The 20102-nt window shown below is 39.0% G+C and overlaps 2 protein-coding genes across 5 annotated transcripts in view; one reads left to right on the forward strand and one right to left on the reverse strand.

Annotated features, from left to right (window-relative positions):
• LOC115208758 (uncharacterized protein C2orf81 homolog) overlaps window positions 1-11749 on the forward strand; it is a 42967-nt gene extending 31218 nt beyond the window's left edge. For all 3 annotated transcript variants that reach the window (XM_029787472.2, XM_029780444.2, XM_036508026.1), the window contains 5 exons: window positions 1098-1198; window positions 4863-4987; window positions 7002-7072; window positions 9873-9944; window positions 11497-11749. In XM_029787472.2, coding sequence (XP_029643332.1) covers window positions 1098-1198; window positions 4863-4987; window positions 7002-7072; window positions 9873-9944; window positions 11497-11664 — 537 coding nt within the window. In that variant the 3' untranslated portion in view covers window positions 11665-11749. The remainder of the gene's footprint in view (window positions 1-1097; window positions 1199-4862; window positions 4988-7001; window positions 7073-9872; window positions 9945-11496) is intronic.
• A 1693-nt stretch (window positions 11750-13442) lies between these two features.
• On the reverse strand, window positions 13443-19687 carry LOC115217063 (oxidoreductase-like domain-containing protein 1). Of its 2 annotated transcripts, none has more exons than XM_029786652.2 (2): window positions 19537-19687; window positions 13443-14457 (listed from the first exon to the last, which is right to left on the reverse strand). In XM_029786652.2, exon 2 carries the CDS (start codon window positions 14382-14384, stop codon window positions 13845-13847), a length of 540 nt encoding a protein of 179 aa, XP_029642512.1. In that variant the 5' UTR covers window positions 14385-14457; window positions 19537-19687; the 3' UTR covers window positions 13443-13844. The 2 variants fall into 2 exon arrangements, with proteins under 2 accessions (XP_029642512.1, XP_036363958.1); XM_036508065.1 differs by lacking the exon at window positions 19537-19687 and adding an exon at window positions 19357-19377.
• Window positions 19688-20102: the final 415 nt, after the last annotated feature.

A 20102-nucleotide genomic window follows, 5' to 3' on the forward strand; every position in this document is an offset into this window, starting at 1 on the left:
CTCTAGTTCTGGGAGTGATTCAGCTACAAGAACAAGGTCATCAGCATAGAGGAGCTCCCAGGGACAGCCTGTCTTGAATTCCTATGTTATTGCCTAGCAGACTATGACGAACAAGTGGGGGCTGAGGGCTGATCCTTGGTGAACCCATACTTGTATCCTGAATTCTCTGCTGCACTTGTTGCCAGTTCTATTTTTCCTATTTGTACCACCAAACCTATATATATATGTGAATCATTGGCAATTTTTTTCTTCTGTCTTCCTTCTCTCTTGGACCTTCCTCTGTCTCCTGTTTCTCACAAAGAGCTTTGCTTGAAATGTAAAACCACCTTTCTTTCCTTCCCTGAGCATCTGCTAATACTTTGCAAGTACCACATCCTCGCGTTGTTGTTTTTTCTTGTATTTGTTCTTCTTTTTTTCGGTGGGGATTTATTATGTATATATATATATATATATATATATATATATATATAAATAAATATATTCAAATGCCATATTCAAATGGCAAATATGTGTCACTATATATATATAGTGACGCATATTTGCCATTTGAATATGGCTAACCCCTAAGGGTGGATGCTACTGTAGTTTGTAGCCCCAGGAAGATACCTCCTCCAGCTACAAACTACAGTAGCATCCACCCTTAGGGGTTAGCCATATTCAAATGGCAAATATGCATCACGATGTGTTACCGCTACTGTTTATAACTCGCTCTGAGATTTATCATTATATATATATATATATATTCAGTTGTGTCTGGGGAGAATGGTAAAATTACCACTTATTTTTATTTTCCTAAAATTTTCATTGCGTCTTGCAACCTTTTCAATAGTCTTGACTCTCAAGACTATTGAAAAGGTTGCAAGACGCAACGAAAAATTTCAGGAAAATAAAAATAAGAAATAAGTGGAAATTTTACCGGTGAGTGTGTTACATTATAAGGCACAAAAAGAAAATGACTCTTCCCCAGACACAACAGAATATGCTTCAACACACAAACTCACATAAAGAATCTTGCAAACCAAATCCAAAAACGAAATATATATATATATATATATATAATCCACTAAAGTTTGGGCTTCTTCTTTAATAATTACTAGGAGTCACAAAAATCAGTTGACTGCAAAGATGTAATACTTGACAGTGATGGAAACATAGTAGGGATGAGCAAATTAGATCCAGATCAACTACCATCCAATCGGTATGTATCTTCTCTTTTATCTTTTAATAGTTTTAGTCATTAGAGTATGGCCATGCTGGGGCACCACCTTGTAGAAGTTTTAGTCAAATGTATCAATCCCAGTACTTATTTTTTTTATAAGCCTGGTACTTATTGTACCAGTCTCTTTTGCCAAACCACTAAGTTACGGTGATGTAAACACACCAGCAGCGGTTGTCAAGTTGTGGTGGGCAGACAAACACTAACACACACACACACACACACACTCGACTGGCTTCTTTCAGTTTCCATCTACCAAATCCACTCACAAGGGTTTGGTCAGCTTGAGGCTATAGTAGAAGATACTTGTCCAAGGTAACATGCAGCGGGACTGAACCCTGAACCATGTGGTTGGGAAACAAGCTTTTTACCACACAGCCACACCTGTGCCTATGTGCAAAAAAAAAAAAAAAATGAAGTATTTTAAGAACTGAAAAGAGGATGTAAAGCATCTCACTTTTAAAAATATTGCTGAACCCTAATCTTTAATTAAAGGTACTTAAAAAAACTGATTACTTGTGCAAGTGTTTTCAGTTGAAGGCTTTGTTTACCACAGGATCGCCAGGAGAGAATGCATCCTATTTTAGGGCCTCTTTTCTGGTGGCTTTACAGTGCACTGTTTCAGGGCCCCTCTCTTGATGGTTATAGTGCACTTCCTCCTCCTCTTCTGCTTCAATGATGTGAGGCCCCCACCTACTAGATTGACTGACTTATTTGATTTAAAACCCATTTTGAGATCATCAGGACCATTCAAGTTCTGAAACCTATTTCTTTATTACCCACAAGGGGCTAAACACAGAGGGGACAAACAAGGACAGACATAGGTATTAAGTCGATTACATCGACCCCAGTGCGTAACTGGTACTTAATTTATCGACCTCGAAAGGATGAAAGGCAAAGTCGACCTCAGCGGAATTTGAACTCACAACGTAATGCAGACGAAATACCACTAAGCATTTCGCCCGGCGTGCTAACGTTTCTACCAGCTCGCCGTTCTGAAACCATACAGGGCTGTTTTGCCATGTAGGCAAACAAATACCTGTCTCACACCCATCCATCACGTCTCCAGCCAGGTTTCATCAATCCTTTCCTACCATATCCAAGGGCTGGCTCTCTCAACTGAATTTATAGTTACAGTAACCAGAGCTGGATAATGACACAAGTCAATTAAACTATAACTTAGTCTCACAGTCTTAGAATTCTTTTATATCCATTATAGTTTTAGTATAGTTTAACCCTTTAGCATTCAGATTACTGTCAAATGTTGAGACCCCCTTCGGTCATGACTGGCCATGGGATTGCACTTAGAAAGTTACCCTCCGAGGCACAAGTCCAGGCAAGGTTGTTTATGGAAGACCAGCAATCGCCCATGCATACTGGCCTCCCCTCTCACGCCATCAATGTTATCCAAGGGAAAGGCAAAAGCTGATACAGCTTGGCACCTGTGATGTCACCACTCATTTCTACAGCTGAGTGAACTGGAGCAACGTGAAATAAAGTGTCTTGCTCAAGAACACAACATGCAGCCTGGTCTGGGATTTGAACTCACAACCTCATGATCGTAAGCTCGACGCTCTAACCACTGAGCCATGTGCCTTCACTGTCAAATGTAATGCTTATTTGTTCACATTATTTTGACTTTATAATAGATTATCTTGTAGCTTTGAGATTTCAGTGAGGTGATTGTTTATTTTTAGAATGACATTGTTAGGTAGGTTCGAAGACCTGATCTGGCCAGTTTGAACATAAAGCTGGCAGAATATTTGGGCCTGATATGGCCAGTTTGATACTAAAAGAAGTGTAGCATACACTTGAGTGAAATTTCTCTCCCCTTTATTATATATACATATATTTGAGCGTAACAGCTAACCTTTGGCCACCATTCGGACCCCTTTGTGTCCACTACTATGGTTGGTATTGGTGCAATTTGTCCTTACTCTGTCACATCAATATGCAGCATATAACCAATCAGAGCCCCTAAATAAGATCACATGAGACAGCCTTTTCTCAACCCTGTTGAGCCTACTGTTCCTTATAAAAACTCACCTTCACCTCATCTCGAAGTCTTTGGTTCCAAACCTTTTAAGGTCTAGACACTGACTACACAAGATAGCCAGTCTCAGTGACAATGCCAGATGACAATAACATGCCCAGGTTTCAACAAAGCACTATTTGTGAATTACTTCACCATGGTTAACAGCAAATATACAACCTGTGAGAACTCCTGTACAAGTAACCCAGGCAGCAGCATTACAGCCACAACTTCATGCAATACATACTGCAACCAGCTCTGCATTATCGCCACAACTTCTTGATTCACTATTTCAATCACCATGTACGATTGACTACAAACTCTTATTTCTCATTCTTGTGTCTATGAACATTCGTTTAACTTCTCATTATAGACTCTTTTACTTTCTCTTTCATTGTTATTCTTATATGTAGCACATGCATACATCCATGTCTATGCACACAAACAATTTGTTCTCATGACAGCCTGTCTATTATTCTGTATACATAACACACACAGATACAACATGTTAAGGTGCCAATAAAACCTCTCTCTTTTCCAACTGGCACATTATATGTATTATTCTAGCCTTCTGAACAGAGTCATTATTAGATGGTTTCACCACCTGAGACATTGACCATCTAAAGAGGTAATGTAAGTAAGACTTGTGAGTTGGATGGAATGCACTGTTAATTCAAAGATGTAATCCTTGTCACACATTGTGCAATGCCGATACTGCCTAAAAATGATGTTATGGGCACACATGTGTATGGAATACTCAACCACTTGTACACTCATTCAATGACCAGATAATTCAGTTGATTTGAATTATCTGAATGTTCATCTTCAAAACTAACTGCAAACCACCCAGCCAGTTAGCAAGTCATTCAACTATATCTTCTGGCAGCTGGTAGAAACGTTAGCGTGCTGGGCGAAATGCTTAGCAGGATTTCGTTTGCCATTACATTCTGAGTTCAAATTCCGCTGAGGTCGACTTTGCCTTTCATCCTTTCGGGGTTGATAAATTAAGTACCAGTTACTCACTGGGGTCGATATAATCGACTTAATCCGTTTGTCTGTCTTTGTTTGTCCCCTCTGTGTTTAGCCCCTTGTGGGTAGTAAAGAAATATATATCTTCTATCCTCTATCTTTTGCTTGTTTCAATCATTGAACTGTGGCCATACTGGAGCACTGCCCTGAAGTGTGTAATAGTCAAATTTATAGCCCCCGCCCAGTACTTATTTGATAAGTCTGGTACATGTTCTATCAGTCTCTTTTGCTGAACTCCTAATTTATGGGAATGTAATCAAACCGACACTGGTTGTCAAGCATGGGGTCACACAAACACATACATACACACACACACACACACATAACATACACACACACACATACACACACAAATACACACACACATACACACACACACATGATGTGCTTCCACACAGTTTCTGTCTACCAAATTCATTCACAAGGCATTGGTCAGCCTGGGGCTATAGCACAAGACACTTGCCCAAGGTGCTGTTCTGTGGCAATGAACCCCAAATCACATGGTTACAAGGTAAGTTTCAGAACCACACAGACATAGCCTGTGCCTATACAACAGTAATATTTTCAAATTCATGTTTTTTGCAGAGTCAGAGTGAAGTACCACATTCAAGAATGCTCAATTCCTAAAAAAGTTATAAAACCTACAAAATCATTTAAATATCCAGAAAATAAGATGTTTAGCAAATATATATTTCGAAGGCCTCAACAAGGTGAGTAAACAACAAAAATACATGTAGTCTCGTTTATCACTGATTGATACTCTTTTTTCTCTTTACTCTTTTACTTGTTTCAGTCATTTGACTGTGTCCATGCTGAAGCACCGCCTTTAGTCAAGCAAATCGACCCCAGGACTTATTTTTTTGTAAGCCTAGTACTTATTCTATCGTTCTCTTGTGCCGAACTGCTAAGTTACGGGGATGTAAACACACCAGCATCGGTTGTCAAGCGATGTTGGGGGCACAAACACAGACACACAAATATAAACACACACATAAATACATATATATACATATATATATATCATTATCATCATCATCATCGTTTAACGTCCGTTCTCCATGCTAGCATGGGTTGGACGGTTCGACCGGGGATCTGAATATATATATATATATATATGTATATATACATATATACGACAGGCTTCTTTCAGTTTCCGTCTACCAAATCCACTCACAAGGCTTTGGTTGGCCCAAGGCTATAGTAAAAGACATTTGCCCTAGGTGCTACGCAGTGGGACTGAACCCAGAACCATGTGGTTGATAAGCAAGCTACTTACCACACAGCCAATCCTGCACCTACATCTGTGATTAAAGAGGAGATAACCACTCGAAACTGTTGCATCTCACAGTCTTGATAGGTGGTGCTGTAAACTGATTTAGATGTGCTTACACCATTTCTCTACAGCAAAAAAATTTCTCTATGACAAAGCACATTGAATGGCCTGTTTACAAGTTCAAATGTGTCATAAGCATATTTGAACAGATTTGTAATCTTTTTGTAATGTTAGTGCTGCTGTGGTGGTTTTGTTTTTATTGTTGCTATTGTTGTTGTCTCTGTTTTATCATCAAATATTTGACAGCTGTGTATTTAAAAGTTTCACTTTGTGACCATGTGGTTGTAGTGACGCCATTTTGGAAGTCTTCAGCGTGCATGCACAGTGTTTGATTTCTTCTGGTAGGCCGCCGGAAGTTCCCTCATGCACATGTGCAGAGAACTACCAACAGCAAGATTTCCCGCTGTATCGATCTCTTTTGAAGCTGCAGCCGAATTGAACGGACGCGTTCTCACGGCTCTCCCAAGTAAGCCAACACGTGACGAAGCTACACTACGCTGGAATGAGACAGCATTTGGCTCACACCATTTTAACTACTGTGTCTAGCTCCCATGGCTACCGGTTCACCCTTAAGGGAATATATGTATATATATATTATTATCGAATCCAGGAAATGAATATTATTTATGCTGTTGAAGATATTCAAAGTCTTGATTTTCCTTCGACAAATAATTTAATGTAAGGGATGAGACCTGCACCCCTCAAGTGTTCCAGACCTTACATCCTGTTACATGGTTTTGGGTTCGGTCCTACTGCACATTACCTTTGCCAAGTCAACTGTCTTCTACCACAATCCTGGGCAGACCAAAGCCTTGTAAGTGAATTTGTTAGATGGAAACTGAAAAGGAGCCTAGTGTGTGTATGTGTCTTTGCTAATTGTACCCCATCATTCATTTGTTTGCAATCTTCCATGAAAACATGTCTGGACTAACAGAAAATATTTCCCTTGCTTGGAAACAGATGAGGGTTGGCAACAGAAAGAGCCTCCAGTTGTAGTAAGTTCAACCTCAACGAATTACATCTGACTTATGCAGGCATCGAAAAGAAAATGTTAAAACAATGATGATAATGGTGGTGGTATAGACTGAACCTGAAACCATGTGGTTGTTAAGCAAGCTTCTTATCCACACAGCCACAATTATTTTTTTAGATTATTATTATATGAGTAGCAATATTTTGGCAGAATTGCTACTACACTGGGCTAAATGCTAAGAGGCATTTTGTCCACCTTTACGTTCTGAGGTCAAATTCCACCGAGATCAACTTTACCTTTCATTCTTTGGATGGGGGGGTCAACAAAATAAGTACTGATCAAGCACTGAGGGTCAATGTAATTGACTTACTGATCCTGTGCCAAAATTTGAAATTAATATTTATTATTTCCTTTACAGGCAAGTTGCCAAAGAAAAATAGTCATTTTGGCACATCAGAATATGTATTATCATCAAACTTTTTATCACTGGTAAGAATATTATTATCATTTTTTGATCATTAGAAAGTGAATTTTTATGTATGCATATTTAGCCCCAGGTCAGCTCTGATTGAGCAGACTTGTGATGAAACATGAAAATGTATGTTTAAGATTAGATTGGCTTTTTAAGATTATAAGGTGTGATTTGAGAATAGGTTGGTAGTTATTTCTAGCAGATTGCATGACCTCATAAAAGCTCTCTCATGAGTTCAAATAGAAGCTTTCATCAGAGATTAAGAAGTACATGTTCAACTGACTAATCTAACCAGGCAACTAACCTAGTCTGTAAGAACACAAGATTCTGGGTCATATATTGTGCATATCTGTGGTTGATGTTATTGTGCAGCCCTTGTCAACTGTGGTTTAGCAAAGCTGTATGTGCATGAGTGGCTGAGCACTACAATGTAACAATACATTAGTGTGACCCCTAAAAGAAAAGTCTACAATATTTCTTTTCTTTTTCAAAAGGGGCGTAACCAGCCCGCTTATGCGTACCTTTTCCTTCTTTGGACATGTGAAATCAAAATCAAAATCAAATTCGATGACTGGCGTCCGTGCTAGCAGGGTGCAAAGAGCACCATACAAGTGTGATCATTGACAGAGCAGCTAACCGGCTTCCATGCTGGTGGCACTTAGGAGGCACCATTCGAGTGTGATCGTTGCCAGTGTTGCCTTACTGGCACTCAAGCTACGTACTAGTAGGGTATTAAGAGCACCATCCAAGCGTGATTGTTGCCAGAGTGGCAATCTGGCCTCCGTGCCGGTGGCACGTAAAATGCACCATTTGAGTGTGATCGTTACCAGCATCGCCTTACTGGCACCTGTGCCGGTGGCATGTGTAAAAAGATTTGAATGCGGTTTTTTGCCAGTACCACCTGACTGGCCCCATGCCAGTGGCATGTAAAAGTACCCACTACACTCTCAGAGTGGTTGGCGTTAGGAAGGACATCCAGCTGTAGAAACTCTGCCAGATCAAGATTGAAGCCTGGTGCAGCCATCTGGTTCGCCAGTCCTCAGTCGAATCGTCCAACCCATGCTAGCATGGAAAGCGGACATTAAACAATGATGATGATGATCAACATCAAGTGTGTCATCTATAATTATGTGTGTGCAGTATGTCTTTCTGTAGAGCAGAGACAGTTGTTAGAGGATTTGTTAGAACTAAGGTTCATTCAATGCTCAGAAGTCTTGGACTCTGCAAAAGAGAGAAAAGATATTGCCACAAAACTGCTGCAAGCTGCTGAGAAAGCATGCTAAGAGAGATGAGTGGTGCAGCAACAACAAGCATTGAGGATGGTGGGAACATCTGACTCAACAAAGCCCATGTTGTTGTGTAGGAATTTTATTGCCTACATCAGTGGGGGATGCCAGGCAGCTCCAGTGTTGCAGTAGAGGGGGCCAAAATACCTAGAGCTGCTTCATCATATGATGAGACATTAGCTACTACATAGACTGGCTTCTGTGCCGGTGGCACGTAAAAAGCACCAATCCGATCGTGGCCATTGCCAGCCTTGCCTGGCACGTAAAGAGCACCCACTACACTCACGTAGTGGTTGGCGTTAGGAAGGGCATCCAGCTGTAGAAACACTGCTAGATCAGATGGGAGCCTGGAGCAGCCTTCTGGCTTCCCAGATCCCCGGTCGAACTGGCCAACCCATGCTAGCATGGATAACAGACATTAAACGATGATGATGATGATTTGGGGATAGAGTACAGCAGCACCCTTAGCACAAGAATATTTACCATAAAGCTTGGCTCAGTCCTCTGGCTCATCAACTCCTGTTAAACTGTCCAACCAATGGCAATGTGGAAAATGTGTTAAATAGTGATGATGATCACAGTATCATTTATGGCTACATGCAGTGAGTGTATTTATTACTCTGTTTGTAGATGTGTGTCTTTGAGTATATAATTTGTAGCTTGTTTGTGGTTGTTCATCATGATGCATAACTTTTTCAGATTTTGCTCTGAACAGATTCGTATTAGACATGTGAATCTGTTTTTATATATTAGCAATAATCAAGAATAATAAGAGAGAAACTACCATCAACTAATTTTTCTTTAGCCCTTTTGATACAAACCTGGCTCTGGCTCTCTAGTACACCACCACCTCCTTCTTCTACTTTATCTAACCCTTTCGATACCAACCTGGCTGAAACTGGCTCTGGCTCTGTAATACAAATGTCTTATTTTCATAAGTTTTGAATTAAAATCTTCCACCTAACCTTAGTCACAAATTATGTTCCTAACACCAGATTAATGATAACTAAGTTATTTTACTAAATTCTTTGTTATAGTTAAAAGTAATTGAAAAGAAACGCAGAGCATCTCAACAGAAATATGGGAACAAAAGGGTTAATCCTTGCTGTTTCCTCTATGCATTTCTTATATACTTTTTTTTAAGTTGACAGGATAGGAACTTAAAATCAACAAATTATCATTGCTGCCTTCATTGTTATAATATTGCCATTATCTGTTTTAGCTAAGATGTTGAACTGGCAGAATTGTTAGCACACCAGACAAAATGCTTAACAAAATTTCTTGTGTCTCTTTATATTTTGAGTTCAAATTCTGCCACAGTACTTTGCAAGCTTGGCTTTTTTTACCTCTTCTTATGAGGATCAAATGTTGGAGCTGTCGCATTACTGTGTCCGCATCTGCATTTCTAGTTTTCCAATTCAGTCTTTTGTTTTCCATCACCCATAAATATGACCGAGACATTTAAACTTCTCCATTTGCAGATTCTGATTCTTCTTTTTTTTTTTATTTTTTTTTTTACCTGTTTAAACAGATGGAGTCAATAGAACTAGTCCCTGGAGTCAAAATCAAAGATGACAAAACAACAAAATCTGGCCCCAAAATCGTAAGTATTATATCAAGTGTTAAGAAGTTCAACTCACAATCTCATGGTTCTAGTTTCAATCCCACTGCACTGCACCATGGACATGTGGTTTCCACCATAAACAAGGGTCAACCAATACTTTGCAAGTGCAACTTGGTAGATGTAAGTTGTGCAATGCATAATATATATATATATATATATTATTCTTTTACTTGCTTCAGTCATTTGACTGTGGCCATGCTGGTGCACCTCCTTAAAGGGTTTTTAGTAAAAAAAATCGACCCTAGGACTTATTTTTTGTAAGCCTAATACTTATTCAATCAGCCTTGTTTGTCAAATTGCTAAGTTACAGGGACAAACACACCAGCATCAGTTGTCAAGTGATGGAAGGGGGACAAACGCAGACACACACACATAAATACATATATATCTATAATATAAATTGGACATGGGTGATCATTGTATTCTTTCTTGTCTTGAGGTTCACAGCCAAACAGCTGGGTGGATTCGCATGAAAAATGGCACACATGTGGAGACAGGTGCATAGATTGGAATGCAGTTTGCATTTTTTTCCTAACCCCCATACTTACCAAGAAAATTGATTAAAAATGTTCTAATGGAATTTCCCTCTTTCTACTGCCATTAAAACAACCAGTTGCTTAGAAGCTGTTTTCTGACGGGGTGGGGTCAGGAAATTTTCATATAGTTGGAGACTCCAATCGAAACAGGGGACCCGAAATTATAAGGTTGACAAATGCTGTTATAGATTATGCCTAACCGAAAACGATCACAGCCACATCATCCAAACAGACTGGGTAAAACTGGACTTAGCGGCTAGTATATATATATATATATATATACATATATATATCATCATCATCGTTTAACGTCCGCTTTCCATGCTAGCATGGGTTGGACGGTTCAACTGGGGTCTGGCAAGCTTGAAGGCTGCACCAGGCCAGTCAGATCTGGCAGTGTTTCTACAGCTGGATGCCCTTCCTAACGCCAACCACTCCAAGAGTGTAGTGGGTGATTTTATGTGCCACCGACACAGGTGCCAGACGAGGCTGGCAGACGGCCACGCTCGGATGGTGTTTTTATGTGCCACCGCCACAGGTGCCAGACGAGGCTGGCAGACGGCCACGCTCGGATGGTGTTTTTATGTGCCACTGACACAGGTGCCAGACGAGGCTGGCGAACGGCCACGCTCGGATGGTGTTTGTTACGTGCCCTCAGCACAGAGGCCAGTCGATGCGGTACTGGCTACGGTCACGTTCGGATGGTTTTCTTATGTGCTACCGGCACTGGTACCACAAGGATACAAATTCCATTGATGTTCATCTATTTTGATTTGGTTTGATATATACACACACAGGGCTTCTTTTAATTTCTGTCTACCAAATCCACTCACATGACTTTGATTAGCCCGAAGCTATATGAGAAAACATATATATTTTTTAAAAATAATTACTTCAGTATTTTCATCATTCCTCAGTCATTATTTGGATCTTTTTATCCTTTCACAATTAACGGTATTGTTTCTTCTATTTCTCTTTTTACCTTCTTTTGCAAGCGTGAACCTACAGACCATGCATATAACGAAGATGGTCTGAACAGAATGGAAAATGACATACCTCCAACTGAGAATAATTCACAGTCATTAGACAGAAAGACAGCTTTACCAGAAAATTTTTGTTTACCTCCAATCACTTCAAACACTTCATTTCATAAGCCATTGTAATTTGGTCAACTGACATTCACCCTAATCTCAAACTAACTGAGAAATAATATTTTTAAGAAATTCAGAAATAAAAAATAATGCTTTATTGTTTTGTTTAAAATATATTTTCTCGATTTTGTTTTTTTCTTTTTGAGTAACACCAGTCTGCTTTGTTCAAAATACAGGTATCATCATCACCATAATCATCATCATCATCATCGTTTAACGTCCGCTTTCCATGCTAGCATGGGTTGGACGATTTTGACTGGAGGCTGGCGAGCCAGATGGCTGCACCAGGCTCCAATCTGATCTGGCAGAGTTTCTACAGCTGGATGCCCTTCCTAATGCCAACCACTCAGAGAGTGTAGTGGGTGTTTTTTACGTGCTACTGGCATGTGGGCCAGTCAGGTGGTACTGGCAACGACCTCGCTTGAATCTTTTTACACATGCCACCGGCACAGGTGCCAGTAAGGCAACACTGGTAATGATCATGCTCAAATGGTGATTTTTACGTGCCACCGGCACGGAAGCCAGTTAGCCACTCTGTCAACGATCACACTCGTGCTCTTTGCACCCTGCTAGCACGGATGCCAGTCATCGAATTTGATTTTGACTTCACTTGCCTCAACATGTCTTCGCAAGCAGAGTTTAGTGTCCAAAGAAGGAAAAGGTACGCATAAGTGGGCTGGTTACACCCCTGGCATAGGCCACAAGGTTATGGTCTCATTTGGCTTGCTGGGTCAATGATTATATGATTATTATTTAACATATGCTTTCCATGTTGGACACTGTGACAGGATCTAGTGAACCACAGGGCATCGTATCAAGCTCCAATGTCAGCTTTGGTATGGTTTCTATGGCTAAATTCCTTTCCTTTACAGAGTGTACTGGGTGCCTTTCTTTTCTGCCATTGGTACTAGTGAGGTCACCACGTAACTTTGCAAGACAAGAATAGGAAAAAGGGAAAAGCCCCTTGACCAAGGGTGGCTGGTATTTAAGGCAGCGAGCTGGCAGAAACGTTAGCACACCGGGCGAAATGCGTAGCCGTATTTCGTCTGCCGCTACGTTCTGAGTTCAAATTTCACCAAGGTTAACTTTGCCTTTCATCCTTTTGGGGCCTGATAAATTAAGTACCAGTATTGCACTGGGGTCGATATAATTGACTTAATCCGTCTGTCTGTCCTTGTTTGTCTCCTCTGTGTTTAGCCTCTTGTGGGTAGTAAAGAAATAGGTATTTAAGACAGGGGCAGTGGTTTAATGCCAGGTGTAGAGATGCTAAAGTACGTTAGAGGGACAAACCCAGGTAACATGAGAAATAGATCTAAATGAGACCTATGCAAATGAAAATAGCATTCTTCAAACTAGTTTTGGAGCAAGCCTCATGTTAAGATGTCAAGACAAAGAAACACATGTAAACATATTATGTCTACATATATACGATAGGCTTCCATCTACTAAATCCACTCATAAGGCTTATGCTGGCCCAGGGCTATAAAAGACACTTGCTCAAGGTGCCTCACAGTGGGATTGAAACTCCAAATCATGTGATGGGGAGACAAACTTCTTAAGACACAGCCATGTTAACTCTACTGATATCAATGCTAAGGGGCCTGGTAAGCAGTTATGCCTGAGGGCTTTTAATGCTTTCAGTTTGCCCCGTTCACATGGATTCACGTACTTGCATGTATTAACATGAGACCAGTGAATAGGAAAAATACAAAGGCCCCTGATTTTAGAAAGCAATATTCTTAAGTTCCATATCATTTATCTTTCATAAACTGAAAACAAAATAAACACACTCATATGTCAATCATCCATTTAAATACAAATTATAAAGTTATAATAAATAAGAAGCTGAAATAATTACACCATAAATAAAATAAACTATACAATCGTTCAGTGTTTCAGTGTGTTGAGTTACCATGTTTTCCAGTATACAAGTCGGATTTTTTAGACCAAATTTCACAGCCAAAAAAAAAAAAAACCGTAGACCAACTTATACACCAAAGCAACTTCAGAGAACCAAAAATCCCATGTGAAATGCAACAGGATTTCGAAAGCTAGTGATGATATTTAAATATTTAGACGACATGTTTCCAATATATAATACATTGACATGTATGTCAGAGAATACAGTAAATTTTGAGGTTCTACAGAATATTTGTTTTGACAAAGTTGTGAAATAACTAATGTCACAGGGGTCATTGTTTCTTCAAGAAACTCAGTTCAACTTTTAGAAAGGCTTTCAAACTGACATCCTCAATTGTTTCGATATCTTTCAAGGCTTTATCTATACCATCTGCACTATAAAATTCCTTCATTTCTTCAGCATATGCAATCCAAACACAATTTGCACAGCCACTCATACAACAGTCTGTTGGCGGATCGGGTGGAGCTTTTGTTACTTTACAAACAGGATTTTCTTTTGTTACTAAATCTTCATTTAATTTGTTTTCCTCATAAAATTCCTGCATAAAATCTGAACGAGTTTTATCTGTGGAACTCTCGTTTTGAGAAACAGAGCTAATAATGTGAGTTCCTTTATCTTTTTCTGAATTGCTAAGATGGTCTGACTTGGTGGTAATTTCTTGAGATGTTTGACTGACCCCCGATGTGTTAGAATTGTCCTTTACTAAACACCGATGACATGTATGTTGAATATAATTGACATCCTTAGAGATATTGAAGACAGGAGTTCTGATGAACCTGATACCAGGTGTTAATACTCTGTGCACAGGCATTGCTTGAAATAAAACTTTTGCAGATGTACAACGTTATCATAAGAGATCCATCTTCTTTGTCACATGGAACAACCTACACAATGAAATAAAGATTACTAATATTACAATATTTAAATACTGTTTAAGAATAGACACACACACATATCTATGTATACAGAGAGAGAGAGAGAGCAAGTTCCCCAATCAGGTTTTATAAGCTCAAGAAAAAACAAGCACTTGTATATTAGATGATAGAATGAGTATGTTATTTTTACATCATAAATTTAGTCTCGTAACAGCCAATTCATGTTACTGGATGATTTCATGGTAAAGAACGTTCTGAGTGTAGAAAGGTAAACTAACAATATTCAAACATGATTGAATAGAAGAGTGTAGCTTAGGTTCTTTACTACTGGAGTCCTAAATAAGTGCTTTGTTTGTTCCTTCTCGAGCCACGCCTGGTTCATTAGGGCCGGTTTCTCGGTTTCCTTGGCGTATAGGTTCCCCACCTGGATGGGACACCCGTCTGTCACAGGTGAGCTGCAAGATGCAGAAGGAAAGAGTGAGAGAAAGTTATGGCCAAAGAGTCAGCAGAAGTTCGTCATTACCTTCTACCAGAGCTGCGTGGAGCTTAAGTGTTTTGCTCGTAAACACACATCGCCTTGTCTGATATTTGAACCCACAATCCCTTGATCGTTTGTCCGTTGCTCTAATCACTAGGCCATGTGCCTCCACAAATAAGTGTTAGACTTTAAAAAAATATACTGAGGTCGATTTGTCTAAAACCCTTCAAAGAGGTATCCAAGCATAGCTGCAGTCCAACAACTGAACTAAAAGATAAAAGACATTCTTATTTCATACATATAACTATTCAGAGTTACCCAGGTGATTATTGTTAAGATAAACTAGGGTAAATCTATCAGGAGTCTCACCTATGCTTTCTAAACTTTCCCAATCAGAACACAGTTAGTCTGTCATTTATATTAGTGTTTTTTAGAGGAGGAGGGAAATGTAACGAATGGAAATTGGACTAAGTGCCATGCTTATTAAGGTTAGAATGACTTAAAGCTTTTAAAATTGAATAACACCATGAGGAAGAAAGAAAAACTCATCATCATCGTTTAACGTCCGCTTTCCATGCTAGCATGGGTTGGACGAATGACTGAGGGCTGGCAAACCAGATGGCTGTACCAGGCTTCAATCTTGATCTGGCAGAGTTTCTACAGCTGGATGCCCTTCCTAACGCCAACCACTCTGAGAGTGTAGTGGATGCTTTTACATGCCACCAGCACGGGGCCAGTCAGGCGGCACTGGCAACGATCTCACTCAAATCTTTTACACATGCTACCGGCACAGGTGCCAGTAAGGTGATGCTGGTAACGATCACGCTCGAATGGTGTCTTTTACGTGCCACTGGCACGGAGGCCAGATAGCCGCTCTGGCAACGATCACACTCGGATAGTGCTCTTAATACCCTACTAGCACGGGGCTCATATAATGCAAATTCTATTTCATTTTAAAAGTAAATAAAGGGGTGGGAAACTCACTAATATTTTAAAGTTTGATATTGGTTAGTTTGAAAACCACTTCTTTGTAAGCATACCAACCATGTTTTCTATAATAAATTTGTTTCTTTGTGTGAGATACACCCTCCTTTTTTTTTTTTTTCAAGGGTTTGTCTTGACCTATCATAACTCCACTACTACAGACATGTATTTAGAATGTTACATGAAAGGGTTGCAAGAAAGATTCTTCAAGCCGAGTCAAATGGTTGAAGACCAAGGGTAGTCCAAGAGTGGAGATGCTTGGATAATATCCCTAGTCTCAGTTATTGAGGCTTGGGAATTCAACCAGAAAGTTTAACAGCAGTTGCATCCGATAGGACTATACGGAGGAAGTGTCCGAGGACTCTTCCCCACGAGCCTCCCAGAAACAAAGGACAGAGAAAATGAACGGAAAGTTTGATTTATCGTGGCTTAGGTCAACATTTAAGTCAACATTAGGTCAACATTACCCTCGAAAAACATTTGGGTAATGGTTGGCATAGCTACAGATGTGTAACCCACCAACTTTGTTACCTCATAACATCCAGAAAAATGGAGTCTTTCAATGAGTATCTTTTAGTGAAAGTTTATAGAAATACCTTTCAAGCAGCATAAATTACGATTATAAAGAAATATGTGGGGAAAACTTTTTCCAAATTTTCGGAAAACGGAGTTTTAGATTAGGAAGACCACATAAATTCATTTTTTACACCCCCTCTCCACCATCATCCCACTCCAGACCGATTTTGGCCAAATTTTTTTGCTCTAAAAAAACCATGGGATGAGCCTTTTCGGTAAAAAAAAAAAAAGAATTGTAAATATTTTCAGAGGAAAAAGTGTGATTTAAAGAAAATTTGGCTGTTGTTTCTAGCAGATCCCAAGACAACCCTCCTCGTTTCTTTCTCACTCGAGCTTGTATTGATGTTTTTCAATATTTTTCTCCCCATAAGGCGGCGAGCTGGCAGAATCGTTAGCACGCCAGGCGAAATACTTAGCGGTAATTCGTCTGCCGCTACGTTCTGACTTCAAATTCCGCCGAGGTCGACTTTGCCTTTCATCCTTTTGGGGTCGATTAAATAAGTACCAGTTACGCACTAGGGTCGATATAATCGACTTAATCCGTTTGTCTGTCCTTGTTTGTTCCCTCTGTGTTTAGCCCCTTGTGGGTAGTAAAGAAATAAGTAATTCGTGTCTTTACGTTCTGAGTTCAAATTCCGCCGAGGTCGACTTTGCCTTTCACCCTTTCGGGGTTGAATAAATAAGTACCAGTTACGCACTGGCGTCGTTGTAATCGACTTAATCCCTTTGTCTTTCCCTTCTATGTTTAGCCCCACCACCACCACCTGCGGGCAATAAAGAAATTAATATGAGGAAATTTTGAAAAACATCAATACATGTGAGAGCGAAAACGAAGCGGGTGGTCTTGGGATGTGTTAGAAACAACAGCCAAATCCCCCTTAAATCGCACACCTTTTACTCTGAAAATATTTATAATTTTTTTCTTTTTTTTTTTTCATAAAAAGATGCCTCCCATAATTTCGAAGGCTGTGGTGAAAAAAATTAGAAAAATCCCCGTCGAAACGGAGAAATTCCAACTTATGTGGTCTTCTTGATCCAAAACTCAGTTTTCTGAAACTTCTCTCCCCAACCCCTCGGAAAAAAATTTTACCCACAAATTTCTTTATAATCGTAATTTATACCGTTTGAAAGGTATTTCTATAAATTTTCATTAAAAGATACCAATTTTCCTGAAAGTTATGAGGGAAAAAGTTGGGAATTTTCCCGAACTCCACCCCTCGGAAAATTCTTTGCAATAAATCCCTATATTCTCTGAATCTACAGTATCTAAGCGGTAGTTGTTGAAAATTTCGTTAAAAAGTATCCATTTTTCTGGAAATTATGAGTCAACGAAATCGGTGGGGTACACATCTGTAGTTATGCCCTCATGACAACATCCAAGGCATTGAAAAAGTGATTGGATTACATGCTTTGATAGTGAGGGTGTACTAAGTCTGGTGGAAATATTGATTCGGCAGACTGCAGATGAAGTAGCAGGATATATTGAGTAATCCGTTAAGGCTCGTAAAGCGGTCGTTAACCCCATGAAGCAAGGGAGGTCGTTAACCCCATAAAACAAGGGACGTCAATAACCCCGTGGAACACGTGATAGAAAAACAGGTATTAAGGCTTAAGTTCTCAGTCGCAATACAGAGATAATTAAAAGAAGAATGTTAACTATTAAACATAATTAAAAAATACATTCTGTTTCAAATTAAGAAGTACTTCTTTGTTTAATGCTGAATAAAGAATTAGTATTAAATAATACTTTATCTTTTCTTAAGGGTTTATAAATGCTTTAATAGCGCAGTGTTATATAATCGTTTTGTAAAAATAATTGGCGAAAGTATGGGAACTGAGCAGTTTATTTTATTAATTCATATTTTTCCAGTCGGAGCTATTTCAGTTCATTTAAATCGCAAATGATTTCAAGAAAGGGTATTTTGCTGTCGTTAAATCGAAATACTCCACTCTTTCTTAAAAAAACATAAACAAATTATATAATCGTTCTTAGAACTTCAATTCCGTTTTGTACCATCAGACAAAAATATTTCATTTATTCTCGTGAAGATGAAACATAACGTTTGTTTACCCCACCCCAAAAAACCAGCTAGTTACAATTAATATAATTAGATGCTGCTTAAGATAACTTTTCTCTTTATTTATGTTGCAATATTCTTTATTTTCGTCGTTTAAGGAAATCATTTTGCAAGTTTAACGACTTTATAATCTCTCGGTCACATACATTAGTTTGCGCAAAATTGTTGAAGCAATACCCGTCTCGGTTGTTAACGATCAGGACATTTGATCAATCAGAAATTCCATGCTTTCCGAAATTCACAAATGCTTTTCGTAACATTCTTGTGTCCTTTCCTCTTAAATGACTCTTTCGTCTTTTGGTATTATTCAGCGTACTACACATTTAGGATCTTTTCGGTAAACCGAAAATATCCCACATTTACTTTAGATCATTCACAAGACTTAATGTTGCTTTCTTCATGTTACCGTTTTCCCATGTATTGTAGCGCACCTTACACTGTGTACAATAAAATTATTATTATTATTATTATTATTATTATTCTATGTTTGACTTTTGCTTTACATTTGCACAAGCTGGCTCCAAGTCTCACCCAGAGACCTCAAAAGACAAGTTGGAACTTCGTGTTGGTGTTATGCCTAGGGTGCCATATAATTGGTTTTGTACTTAGTGTTGTGCTAGTGAATGCCTAAAAAAACACACGAAAATTATGTTATTAAGAGGAAAGGAAAGGGCACACAAGAATGTTACGAATAGCATTTGTGAATTTCAGAAATTATTATTATTATTATTTTATGTAGAGTGACAGAGAAGAATGTCTGAAATAACACGGTTCGAATAAGATTACACTCGCCTGATAATTTTTGGTTGAATTAATAGTAAAGAACTGCCCAATGACGTTGAATAATTCTAAATAACAGACGTTAGTATAAGCAGTGGAAAATAATGAAGCCTTGAGAAAAATATGAAGACATTATATAAATTAAGGAGCGATTGTTAGTCAAGAACAAAAGGTGTTCGAAAGGAGAGATACCTGTTGTTGACCCTCACAACGGCTGACCTCGGAGTTATCTCCCTTCAGTAGGAAGTCTTAATAATTTACTGAATTCGTTGAGTTATACTTTAATGCTACACTAAAGCTGAACGTGTTACCAGCATCTAATAACAAGCAACCGGTTGGAGAAAGATGGGTTCTGTCAAGCTTATGTTTTTGGCATACATCTCGAATAGAAATCCCTCAGGTACCGATCCAGGAAAAATTATGGAATGTTTTTATTCCAGGGGTATAATTGGTCAAGTCTTGTGTTTCTCGTGGTGGTTTGAAATGTGGGGGGGACGAAATTGCTATGCTTAATAAAAAGAGCTTATTTTAGATTTTCAACTCCATAAATGAAGACCGAAGAATTATAAGGATACACACTCCATTTTATTTTATAATTAATAAAGAGGTAGAAGAGGCGAACGGTGGAGGGGAGAAGCAAAAAAAAAAACAAAAAAAATGAAGGGATGAAAGGAAGAAATTCACTCGTGTTTCTGCTAAGGGGACCTGGTTTTGTCATTTTGAGAATCCCTGGATGAATGAATAGGCAGCAGGAAAAT

The sequence above is a fragment of the Octopus sinensis genome, linkage group LG1 (assembly GCF_006345805.1).
Source record: "Octopus sinensis linkage group LG1, ASM634580v1, whole genome shotgun sequence".
Lineage (NCBI taxonomy): Eukaryota > Metazoa > Mollusca > Cephalopoda > Octopoda > Octopodidae > Octopus > Octopus sinensis.